General features: G+C 45.9%; 2 protein-coding genes across 6 annotated transcripts in view; one reads left to right on the top strand and one right to left on the bottom strand.

Annotated features, from left to right (window-relative positions):
* rmc1 (regulator of MON1-CCZ1) overlaps positions 1 to 5372 on the top strand; it is a 6916-nt gene extending 1544 nt beyond the window's left edge. For both annotated transcript variants that reach the window (XM_005752519.2, XM_013915791.1), the window contains exons 3-20: positions 348 to 432; positions 765 to 821; positions 900 to 986; positions 1297 to 1437; positions 1655 to 1758; positions 1864 to 1953; positions 2051 to 2156; positions 2251 to 2359; positions 2703 to 2747; positions 2821 to 2874; positions 3119 to 3247; positions 3577 to 3683; positions 3766 to 3885; positions 3970 to 4047; positions 4122 to 4226; positions 4381 to 4449; positions 4527 to 4614; positions 4700 to 5372. In XM_005752519.2, the coding sequence (XP_005752576.1) occupies positions 348 to 432; positions 765 to 821; positions 900 to 986; positions 1297 to 1437; positions 1655 to 1758; positions 1864 to 1953; positions 2051 to 2156; positions 2251 to 2359; positions 2703 to 2747; positions 2821 to 2874; positions 3119 to 3247; positions 3577 to 3683; positions 3766 to 3885; positions 3970 to 4047; positions 4122 to 4226; positions 4381 to 4449; positions 4527 to 4614; positions 4700 to 4917 (1792 nt within the window). In that variant the 3' untranslated portion in view covers positions 4918 to 5372. The remainder of the gene's footprint in view (positions 1 to 347; positions 433 to 764; positions 822 to 899; positions 987 to 1296; positions 1438 to 1654; positions 1759 to 1863; positions 1954 to 2050; positions 2157 to 2250; positions 2360 to 2702; positions 2748 to 2820; positions 2875 to 3118; positions 3248 to 3576; positions 3684 to 3765; positions 3886 to 3969; positions 4048 to 4121; positions 4227 to 4380; positions 4450 to 4526; positions 4615 to 4699) is intronic.
* A 474-nt stretch (positions 5373 to 5846) lies between these two features.
* The window catches only part of LOC102212507 (ras-responsive element-binding protein 1), a 52456-nt gene continuing 46050 nt past the window's right edge, over positions 5847 to 12252 (bottom strand). For all 4 annotated transcript variants that reach the window (XM_005752513.2, XM_005752514.2, XM_005752515.2 and 1 more), the window contains one exon: positions 5847 to 12067. In XM_005752513.2, the coding sequence (XP_005752570.1) occupies positions 11508 to 12067 (560 nt within the window). In that variant the 3' untranslated portion in view covers positions 5847 to 11507. The remainder of the gene's footprint in view (positions 12068 to 12252) is intronic.

The raw sequence follows: 12252 nt of genomic DNA, 5'->3' as shown, positions 1-12252 counted from the left end.
GCCTGGAGATGCTAATGAAGGCGTTGCACACAGCTGGGTATGCTTTGGAAGGTGTTCTTCAACTCAAACCCACGCTTCCCTGTGACCCCCCCCCCCTCCTTTATGTGTGCAAGTTCCGTTTAAAGTGGGTTTAGGTTATCTCCCCAATGCCTGACGATGCTCTGAAAGTTGAATAACTTGTCCCAGATACTGAAACTCTCGGCTTCATGCTGCTGCTGGGTCTTTAAAGCCTTCAGGTCAGAGGTCAGAGTGACTGGAGAGGCCGAAACTGGAGCGATGCGTTCACTGGCAGTGTTTAGATCAGTAAAACGGGAATGCTTATGTAAACTGTGTGTTTGACTCGTCAGGATGGACGATAAAGGAGAAGTAAAATGCATCAAGTTTTCCATCGGTAACAAGATCCTGGCTGTGCAGAGAACCTCCAAGTCTGTGGTGAGTTCAGGGACACTCAGACATGGTCTTATTAGGCGCAGAGGAGCGGCGGGGCTCCGGTCTTATTTCGCCTCATTGTGGTCTCGTTTCTAAAATCCTGCACGCTTATTTGATAAAACTGTGCCTCTGCCTCTAGTGGAGAATTTATGATACAAACCTTTTTATTTGTAAATGTTGAATTTTTTTGTTGAAAGTTCAGTTTTTATTGTAAATGTTTATCTTTTTCCTTCTGGTCATGCAGGTCACGCATGCTTGGTTAGCGATGGTTTCAAATGTGACGTTTCTGTTTTGAATGTTTCTGATCCGGGCGAACGCTGTTTTTGTGTTGGCAGGATTTCATCAACTTCATCCCCGACTACCCGCACACAGAGTTCAGTCAGGAGTGTAAGGTACGCTGCAGTTCCTGCTGTTTGCAGGCCGTCTGCTGACGGACGAACTGGGCTCATGATGTTTGTGTCGCTCCGCAGACGAAGAACGCCAGCATTTTAGGTTTCTGTTGGACCAACTGGAACGAGGTCGTCTTCATAACCGACCAGGGAATCGAGTTTTACCAGGTAACCCGAACAGCTCGCCCACAGAGAGCTGTGCTGAGTGTTCGGCTCTGCGTGGTCATGTGACTCAAATCTTCATACAATGTCCTCTGATTGGAGAGTTCAAAGGACCAATTCAGTGTTTGACCTGTTGAAACGTCTCATCTCCATGTGTGCGTTCTACAAGGACAAACAGGAAGTGACATCAGTTTGATGCCTGGCACTTTGGTTCTCGTCATTTAAGACGATAAACGTGAAAAGTGTCTGTGTGTGCCTCAGGCTCACCTGAGCTTTACCTGTTCAGCTGTGATGTCGTGACCTCCTGTGTGCTCAGGTGTTTCCAGACAAGCGCAGCCTGAAGCTGCTGAAGAGTCAGAGCATCAACGTGAACTGGTACCAGTACTGCCCCGAGACCGCCGTCATCCTGCTGTCCACCACCGTGCAGGGGAACATCCTGCAGCCCTTCGCCTTCAGGGTGAGGCGGATACTCACGTCGCTATAGCAACACAAAGCTCGTCATTTTGATTTCAGTGTGCGTGCGTTCATTGGTCGGTTTAGAGGCCGAGTTTCTGTGCAGCAGCGCATCCACATCGCTTCATTGTGCATCCTGAATGGATCATTTCTAGAGTGGGCGTGGCTTCACCTGCAGTCGAGGTCAGCTGATGTGAGGAAACTTTGTTTTGCTGTTCCAGAACGGGACCATGTCCAAGATGTCCAAGTTTGAGATCGAGCTGCCGGTTGTCCCCAAACCCGCCAAACTCAGCCTGTCGGAGAGAGACATCGCCATGGCAACCATGTAATTCACAGGCTGGGTTTTTTTTCTTTTGTTTGTGCTGCACTTAAAAAAACAACAACAATGACTTAGCTGTGTGTGTGTGTGTGTGTGTGTGTTTGTTTGCAGCTATGGTCAGCTGTACGTGATGTACCTGAAGCATCACTCGAGGACGGCCAACAGTCCCAGTGCAGAGGTGGTGCTGTACCACCTGTCCAGGTAAACGCTCCGCAGCGTCTGCTGATTGCTGGACTGGAGCTTTAAAACGCGTTGACGCTTTAAATCCAGGCTCTCGTGTTCCCTCTGTGTGGTTCAGGGAAGGTTCCTGTAAGAAGAGTCACGTGCTGAAGCTGAACACGACGGGCAAGTTCGCTCTGAACATCGTCGACAACCTGGTGGTGGTTCATCACCAGAGCTCGCAGGTTAGAGCCCCGTCCTTCCTCTGAGGCGCCGGGCACGGCGGAGCTGATGATCTCAGGTGTTTTTGTTAAACCGGCTTCATGCTCTGTCATTCAGACCTCGCTGATCTTCGACATCAAGCTGAAGGAGCCCGACTGTGCCCTGAACATCCACCAGCCCGTCCTGCCCGCCAGGTCCATCCACCCCTACAGGATCCCGCTGTCAGGTACGCACGAAAGCTACCGATGAATCAAGATGTGATCGAACTGCAAACGTTCAGCTTTGAATAGATGAAATGAGTTAGTTGAACAGGAAATATGTGATTAACAGCAGAGGAGTTACAGGCACCCGTGAGAAGAGCACAGAATCGAACCTGCGCCTTTAAGTAGCTGTGAAACAGAAGTGAAGCTGAGAGGAGCAAAGCATCGAAAGCTGGGATTAGAAGCGTGAGGTTGGCACCGACTGCAGACCTCTGCTGTTTATCGACGATGCTGCTTAGTTAGTCGTGAAGGTGACGCTCTGCTGTGAAGCTGTGCTTCTTCTTCACCGTCCTCTCGTCTTCCCCGCAGGGCCGGCGGCCGTTCCTTCGCAGCCTCCGGTGCCGTGTCAGCTCTGTATCCTTTCCTCACAGTAAATGTTTGATTCGCTGCCAGTCTCAGGCGTTTCTTTTCCTCAGCGTCACTCCAGACTCCTCCTCCTGGAGCGTCTTCCAGCCAGACATCATCATCAGCGCCAGCGAAGGTGAGCAAACGCAAACGCACAATGGAGAAAATACACTTAATGCTACGTTCAGGGTGAATCCATGGTGGGCTTGAAGTTCAGTCCAGGCGTCTCCTGCAGTAGAGCAGCCCTGATGGAAATCCTGTTTTATCTGAGCCCGACGTCAGAGACGTTTCATTTTCTCGCACACAAGTCAAACAACAATTCTGTGAACGGACTAAAAATGATTGTTCCAGCATCCACAGCATCATTTCTGCTGTTTCAGGTTACCTGTGGTACCTGCAGGTGAAGCTGCCGCCCACAGTCAACCTGCTGCAGGACAAAGGCAAACTGATGGACTTCCTGTTACGGCGCAGAGAGTGCAAGATGGTCATCCTGTCGGTCTGCTCGCAGAGTGCGTATCTAACCGCCGCTCGTCTTTAGACTCTGATCAGAAATCGAAGCTGATGATGAGACGGCGCTCTGGTTATGAAGAAAACCAGAGCGACTCACCTGAGGATGCAGCTGCTCCTCTGGGTCGACGTTTCTGCGTCGATGCTTCGTAAAACATAAAATAAGCTGTGAGCCAGGACTGGGGGGATGTAGAAACCAGTGAAACCAGTAACACCAGGCACAATCTGAGGCAGCAGCTCGACCTGTAGTTCGCACATTCATGCTGTTATTTCCTCTGAACGGCGAGCTGATGCCACGAGCCAAAGTCCCACTCTTCTGTCTGTGTTGCAGTTCTGGAGGTCGGCGAGAAGGGAAGTCTTCCTGTTGTGGCGACCGTGTTTGACAAACTCAACCAGGTGTACAAAGATTACCTGGAGGCGGAGCAGAGCTACACTCAGGTGAGGCACCCACGGAGCTTCCTGCTCCCTAAAGTCACCTGATCTGATTTCTAACAGGGTCTTTTTTTTTTCCCGTTTGCAGGCGATGGAGTCCGGACCGAGCCGAGGAAGCGCCGCCCAGAAGCGTCCGGTCAGAACTCAGGCCGTCATCGACCAGTCGGACATGTACACGCACGTCCTGTCCTCGTTCACGGAGAGGAAGGTACGCCGCTCGGGCTCCTGTGAGTTTCCACCCAAACGTTTTCAAACCAGGTGATGTGATGAACTTCCTGCTCTGTGCCCGCAGGGCGTCTCCCACAAGTTCATCATCGCCGTGCTGATGGAGTACATCCGCTCTCTGAACCAGTTCCAGATCACCGTCCAGGTAACTCAGCAGAGCCACGCGAGCGGGCTGGGATTGTGACTGGTCCTGGTAACACCTGTAATGGTTTTTTCCAGCATTACCTGTACGAGCTGGTGATCAAGACGCTGGTGCAACACAACCTGTTCTACATGCTGCACCAGTTCCTGCAGTACCACGTCCTCAGCGACTCCAAACCTCTGGTGAGTTCAAACCAGGAGCTCATCCTGAGACGCCGAGTCTGCGGGTCTGTCGACGCCCCTCATCTCCCGTTGAGCCCGAGCAGAGCTCGTCTTCCTCGACGTGCTGGTTACGTCCATCGTTTCAGTGTCTCATTGTTGATTTGTGTCCTCTCAGGCGTGTTTGCTGCTGTCTCTGGAGAGCACGTACCCACCCGCACACCAGCTGTCCCTGGACATGCTGAAGGTACCAAACAAGCTTAAAAACCTTCACGTGGTCATTTCATTGGTTCATCGCTGTAAACTTCCTGTTTGCGTTCACAGCGTCTGTCCACGGCCAACGACGAGATCATCGAGGTTCTGCTGTCGAAGCAGCAGGTTCTGGGCGCGCTCAGATTCATCCGCAGCGTCGGTGCGTTGATCCTGAGGCGTTTCCTCCCTCACACACACGAATGTGTTTAACGCAAACTCGCCCTGACGTGTTTCTCCCGGCGCAGGTGGCCACGACAACGCGTCTGCGCGGAAGTTCCTGGACGCGGCGCAGCAGACCGGAGACCAGATGCTGTTCTACACGGTGTTTAGGTCGTTCCAGCAGAGAAACCAGCGACTCAGGGGAAGCCCCGCCTTCAACCCAGGTGAGCACTGCGAGGAGCACGTGGCTCACTTCAAGCAGCTGTTTGGGGAGCAGGCGTTGATGAAGCCCTCCACCGTGTGAGCGAGGAGACGACTCGACGGGACGCAAATCATCGCGTACGTTCACGTGCACACGAGTGTCCTGCTGCAGGAAACCGTGAGAGTGTGACGCCACAGAGCATCCTAGCATGCCGCCCCCAGGGTTAAGAAAAGGTGGTGTTACTGTGGCCCGATCCCTGCTGCTCCACCTTAAATGTTAACAGGATGTGTTAATTTATGATGATTGCTTTTGCTAAAATCTTCCTCCTCTGCGGCTCTAACACCTTGATGCGGTCTGGTTTACCTGCACAGGTGATCCTGATATCGCTCTGATATCAGCTGTTGTGGGAGGGGCCAGAGCCTGCACCGCTGTGTGTTTGTGGGGTGAATGTGAGGTGTATATTCTGTAAGATAAAGATGAATTATTGTGCATGAACAGGTTTTAATGTCATGAAATCCAACACGTCTGTGTGCAGCTAATAAAGGTTTAACTGAAAATCAGTTGTCAGTTCCATCCATGTCCTCACACACACCTCAGCCACTGAAGGACTTTTATCCAACGTTCAGCAGCTTTGGGTTCATGACTGCAGCCTGGAGTCGAACCTCCAACCAGCAGAGCTGCTCTGAGCTACACCTGTCAGCTCGAGGATCACACAGCGTCCCGGTTTCCATTTTCAGTTCTTGTACCAGAACATTTTTAACTTATAGGCGAAAATTTCAAATGTTTGGTTCAAACCATCGACGTGTATGAAGGAGAGTTTGGGTTTAGTCTGGACATCTCGTTAAAATCTGATGGCATTATGAACAAAGCACCATCAGACTGTCGCGTGCAGTAACATCTGGAAAGAGTCTGATCGTCAGTTCAGTTTTGTTTTTTTTTTGCACAGCGTTAAAGAACACAATGTAGTGTAAATATGAACTGAATAAGATCAGATGTTTTCTCCAATAACTAGACTGGAGTTTGTTTTTTTACATAACATTTGCCTCCTAAAACTGTCATTTAAACACTTGTGACAAAAAAGCCGTGGACGGTCTTTGATTCACACACCTTTCCTTGATATATTCTTTATTGCTTTCTCTTATTGGGTTGAATACAGAACAGGTTTACATCTCTTGACTTTGTGAAACACTGTCATGTTTGAGAGGACAGACGAGGGAAACCACCACAGAGGAAAAGAACTCAACGTTTTTCAGACGATTGTGTCTTAATGCTTTCTGATTGAGGTCCAGCATTTGTGCGAGTGTGTTTAGAAATCTCCTCTCTGACGTTCCCTTTGACCTCTGACCGGGACGCAACGTTACACAGGAGGGCGAAACCGAACCAGAGGAGGACTTCAACCAAATATCTGTGTGTGGAAGGAGGGGGGGGGGTCTGTCTTTTAATCCAACCACACATTTGTTTTTGACGAGTTCACAGTCAAGTGCTAAATGTAGTGATTGACAGTTCTGACTCATTATTAAAAAGAAAAAAAAAAAGAGACAACGTAATCAGGACAAGTTGCAACTCAGGAAATAAGAACATGAAGCATTTTGAATATGGATTCGTGAAAGACCCTGAGAGCGAGGTTATATATAATTTCATATATGTGTGTGTGTGTGTGTGTGTGTGTGTGTGTGTGTGTGTAGCACAAGAAGTGATGAGAAAAGAGAAATCATCCATAATTGAACAAATTAGATTAACATGCAAAAAAACAAAAACCTAACCTAAAAGTCACCCTTTAACTGAACACAATGGATTTTCACAGTTTTATACGCATTTATATATCATAGAGAAAAAATAAGAAACAAAAACTAACAACACAATAAAACCAATAGACCCAAACAATCTGTTCTCAACTCATATACAGGAGATCTACATAAAGCTTTTTGGATTCAGAGGGATTCTTATTGCTAGTCCGATTCGCACCCCGGCCCGCTGCACCTATGGTGAGCCGGTTAGTCCACGACACAAACCATCAGTTTCTCAAAACAGTTCTGCAGCATAAATGTGATACTCTTAATACATGGCTTCTTCTCAAGTCATTGTAGAAACTAAACACACACACACAGACACACTCGCCTGGGCTCCAAATAAATACATTTAAAAACAGTCCACGTGCATTCGAATGGAAGTCCAGTATTCATATGGCCGTGCGCACACACACACACGTAATCCAGAGGGAGAGGGAGCACAGAGGAAGCTAACAAAACAGGAAACAGTTCAGAGAGAAAGGGAGGATTTCCTCCCGGCCACAAAACTTATTAACTCAACTGTGATTAGCATCATGGTTAACTTTACTCGCTTTGACTAGAGTGGCAAAAAAAAAAGAAAAAAAAAAATCACCAATCTTAGGAACAAATTCATTTAAAAAACACTACTGAAGTAAATCTATGGAAATGCTGATACATTCTATTAAACTGAGGAAATGCTTCAATTATGGAAAATTTTAAGCCGCTGACAAACTATTTAGACGACGCTATCTTTATTTTTAAAAATGACCGGGTGTTAGCATTTTAGCTAACTTTTAGCTAGTTTCTTCCATAATCTGCTCCATAGTTTTTGTTTTTTAATTTATTAAACATGATTCAAATGCGTTAATCAATCGATGCTGACTAAGCTAAAAATAAACAAGCTAGTAAGCTAGCTAGCATGATGGATTATTGTTAGCCACTAGCCTACAAGCTTTAATAATTTTTTTCCAATTTCGAGCAACAACATAACTGCTAAGGCACTAAAACAGGAGGAAAAGCCAAACAAAAGCTTTTGATCATCTTCGTATTTTCCAAATCAAAATGATCTAAATGCAAATGTATCATTTTTAGTTGTAGTTTTCACAGCTTTAGATGAGATGTTAGCTGCTGAAAATAACGGAGGAATGAATGCTGTATTGGGACTCGCTCTGCTTTGAAAGAAACTAATATTAAATTTTTATTCATTAACAGCTCAAAAAGGGAAATTCTACATTTTTATCGTACTTTAGCTTTCTAAATTTCATTAAACGTTTGTGAGGCCCAAATGATTTGATGTATTGACAAAAATATAAACATTACAGAATGGAGGAAACTGACTCCCTTTCTCTCTTGATTGTGTTACGACAGTCCATGCTAATATTACTAATAGTATTAATAGTAGTAGTAGTTTTGGAAGTTGTTAGTGCCACTTAACGGCAGCTACAAGTCAGCTCAGTTGTGGTTGTTCAATATATCTCGAGTAAATGGCTGACTGCTGCTGGCCTACAGTTCCGTTATGAGCCGCTGAGGTTTGATTTGCTTATGAGGTTGCTTGATATTTTAAAAAAAAGAAAAGAAAAAAGAATCTGTACAAGATTATTAAGTATTATCAATCTTTACATGAAAAAGAAAACATATACATGCTATCAGGATCAATAGCCCTCCTGTTATGGGTTCGTTTGGATAGGCTGGTCCAGGGGTGACGTTAGCCCTTTTATTTGTGTGTGTTTGTGCAGCGGGTAATACAGTTCGGGAACACAAAATAGTGTCGTGATTTCACCCCCACTCCAACCGACCCATCCGCCCATCCCTCTCACCCCTTCATTTAGCTCCTCTTTCAACGTACAGCTAAAGGGATCATTTTGAAAATGAACTGATTGTCTATAATGCCAAATTCTTAACCACAAATCCACCTTAGGGCTGGGCGATAAAACAGCAGAGGTTATCACAGTATGAACTCAATAAAAATTTAACAAAAGCTCAATAATGGTTTTGTGAATGCTGGAAGGGCAAAGATATCCTCAGAAAGGTAACTCTGCTTCAGTAGTTTGGAAATGACATTTGGCAATTTATAATCTGGAGAATGAACAGATCAGCTAACATCAGGCATTATTTTTTCTTCAAATAGCAGAAAGTAATTACAGTCCCAAACTAGTGTTGTTAGTAGACGCAGACCCTCAATTCCATACAACTTATCCAGCAGCAAACGTCAACATTTTCAAGCACCGGGCCTTTAAACTTCAAATAAATAATGCACTGATTTATATTATAGTAACTATGTATGGAAGCTTGTTTCCTTCAGGAAAAATAAAATAAAATAAAATAATAAAACAAAAGTAATCGCCAGGTAAAAGGTGTGTCAAAATTTTAAACAGTTCAGTTAGATATTTCAAAAATTGAATAGTACTATTGAGTATCTTGATTTTTAAGGTTACTGCTCAGTAAAAGCAGAGATATCAAGACATGAAATTTTGAGTTGGTAAGTTTAACTTTCAAGTTACTTTTCAGGATCTTGAAATTTCAAGATACATAACTTGAAACGTCGACCTATTGAAGACAAATACATTTCCCCCCGAATTGCAGGAACAAGCTTTCACAATAACAACTATCAACTGATATTTATTTATTTGTTTTTTAAATTGTGCTCAGATTCTTAGCCTCATCGCCCAGCCCTAACCAACTCTCACTACATAGTTTCCAAAACACAAGCAAAGTACATGTCAAATAGAAACTGAACGTTTTCAGTTGTTCTCTTTGTATCAGCACAGATGAACACAAAAGAGGTACAAGTCCTCATGTACTTTCAGAAGAAAAGGTGGGGGTAAAATGGGACAAGCCGTGCTAAACAAGTCCAGGGCCAACTCAAGAAACACGGATAATACTGTAAGAGGACTAGCTAGGCTGACACTTAGCTAGAAATCCTGCTAACTAGCTTAGTCATGTTTGGTCTTATCTAATCCGGTCAGTTAATATTAGTTAAGATATGTTTTTACCCAGTAGGTAGGTGATGTCCCAGGATCCAATTAGCAAAACCCAACCTTGTAATCAGAGCTAGCTAGAGCTAACTAACCAAACCAAAACATTAACAGAGTAAACACAAGTCTGGGCAGGCTGGTTAATTCTAGCTAGCCTGTAGCATTTTTAGCCTGTGGGCGATATGTTGGAACCCAATAAGAAAACCTAAGCTTATATTAGAGATAAGAAGGGCCAACTAACCATACCAAGTTATTTAACCAAGTTAATCCGTTGCTAGCTTTGTTATAGTCAGTTATTGCCATCTAATACTACCTTTTTACTATTTTGATATCTTAGGGTTTTTATCATCTTGCCTGCTCTGGTCAGTTTTTCCAAACTAACTCTAACATTTTCTAATGTCTAATTGCTCCCGAAGAAAAGCTGATGCCAATGTAGGTAAAATACCGCTAGCTAGCATCATACCGGTTTTTAACCGTGGTATTAACAAATTCCTTGCCATTTCTATGTTCTACTAAATTAGCTTCTATTTGGGTTAGTGTGCATGCCGTGTTTGAAGCTACACTAATGAGTTAGCCCTGGCTTGCTTTGATTTGGCCCACAGTAGAAACCTGGCCTGCAGAGCATTAGCCCAGCTTAGGAAGACATCGGATTTAAAGGGTTGCCTACAGAGCTGCTCGTCGGTTGCTTTAATGGTTGCAGTTAAAAAGCAGAAGTTGAGGTAAACTGAACCTAAGTCAGGTATTAGCGGCGTTACACATTAGCACGCTGGAGGCCCTGTAATAAACCCTATAAGAATACTACGGGGTGACGATGAGAGACAGGTGGGAGTCGCGCACACTCACACTCACACCCATACACAAACACAAAACCTTTTGATTTGTTCAGTTACATATATATAAAAAAAATCCACGAAAATGAATTCCCATCCCTACACCTAAATGTCACTGGTAATCGCACACATGCAGAAAAACAGAAAATACTCGAGCATCACGTGCCTCATGTTTAACTCTGTACACACATGGAATCAACTGAGAATGATTATGAGTGAGAAATTATGAGCACACACACAGGCCGACTCACAGGGTGGCTTCAGGGATCAATAGTGTGATGGGTTTAAAAAAACAAAACAGGAAGAAGAAACACGGAGAACACAAACACTATTTTCTGCCCTTTCAAGAGTTCCTCTTCACACAGAAATGCGACTTTGAGAAGTTCGTGAATGTTTTCTTGTGTTTTGCCGAGCCGGCCGAGAGTCGGAACAACGGCGAGGCGTTTTCCAGTTACAAAAACAAAACAGAAAAAAGCTACCTCGGTCACACGGTGGCAGGCGGCCGCCAGTTGACGGTGGTGGCCGCCGGTCATTGCTGGTGAATCTGGGCCGCTTCGGCAGCCGTGCAGCTGTCGCCTCGCTCTTCAGTTTTATCCAAAACATATCAAAAATATCGACTGGTCAAACCGGACAAGCGGTTGGTGAATTTCTAATTTAGGAAATCCGAAACGTTGTGAAAGCATATTGTTCAGACACGTGTGTCGCGACGTCCAGCTCTTAATTTAAATACCGAAGAAGAATGGCAGATGCCATGTCTCAGTCTCTGTCTGTCTCTTGGCGTCTCCAAAGTTGATCATTTCTCTAAGAAAAATCTAGAACAATAATAAATCGTAACTTTATTCTTTTTATTGCTGAAATATAGATTCCCCCGCACAAAAAAATCTTATGTAAATCATTGTCATCATAAAAAGCTATAAAAATTAGATCCATTCTCCGTAATAATGCAGATAAAGATATAGCAAAAACATCTTTTAGGACTAGTAGTAAGGCACTTCAAGAAAACGAGGATTTCGTCTCTCTATCAAAAAGGGTTTCAGGGCTGGTTTTTGCATCGTCATCAAAGGTGTAGCGTCTCTCCGACCGTATGGCACTGCGGTGTTGTGGTTAGGGGTTCGCCCTCACTCCACGCCCACCAGAGGAGGCTCTCCGTTGGGCAGGATGTGTTCCAGAGGGGGCTTGGCGTGGATCTCCAGCAGCCCCTGGATAAAGCCCTGGGTGGGGGTGGCTGCTGCCGCTTCCCCTGGCGGGCAGTTGGTGGAGGAGTGAGAGGGGTCTTTGGAGGCGTTTGGGTCAGATGTCAATTCGGCGCTAGTAGTTGTCTTTGTGTCAGTAGCTTGGCGGCTGGGAGTCGAGTCGACGGCGGTCGCAGGATCCGAGTCCCCACCGGACTCTGTTGGTTTCGAAGGGCTCTGTTCCTCCCCCTCGTCTATCACGTCCTCCTCCTCCAGCTCCTTCATCCCGGCTGCGGCGCTCCCGCACTCACTCTCGTTCTCTGAGGGCGGGCAGGTGGAGGTCGGGGTCGGGGTGCAGGAGTCACCGTCCTCGCTGCCGGCGTCGTCGTTGGCGCCAGAGGAGCCGTCAGCACCGCGGGGTTTCAGGTGGATCCTTTGGTGCCGGACCAGGCTGTGCTTCAGGGTGAAGGTCCTCTCACAGGTCTGACACTGATAAGGACGCTCACCTGGAGGCAGGACGAGCAAGGAGTCAGAGCGAGGAAGAGAGTACAGGTAACAACAACAAAGACAGTCATAAATGTATAACCACAAAAAGACCACAACATTCACAGCCACAGGTGACCTGTGTGACCTCAGGTGTGTCGTACCTGTGTGTGACCTCAGGTGTGTGACCTCAGGTGTGTCGTACCTG

This window comes from Pundamilia nyererei, unplaced genomic scaffold (assembly GCF_000239375.1).
Source record: "Pundamilia nyererei isolate P.nyererei 1_Seehausen unplaced genomic scaffold, PunNye1.0 scaffold00364, whole genome shotgun sequence".
In the NCBI taxonomy this organism is placed as follows: domain Eukaryota; kingdom Metazoa; phylum Chordata; class Actinopteri; order Cichliformes; family Cichlidae; genus Pundamilia; species Pundamilia nyererei.
The sequence above is the reverse complement of the archived record's forward strand: the minus strand, read 5'-3'. Positions and strand labels throughout refer to the sequence as shown.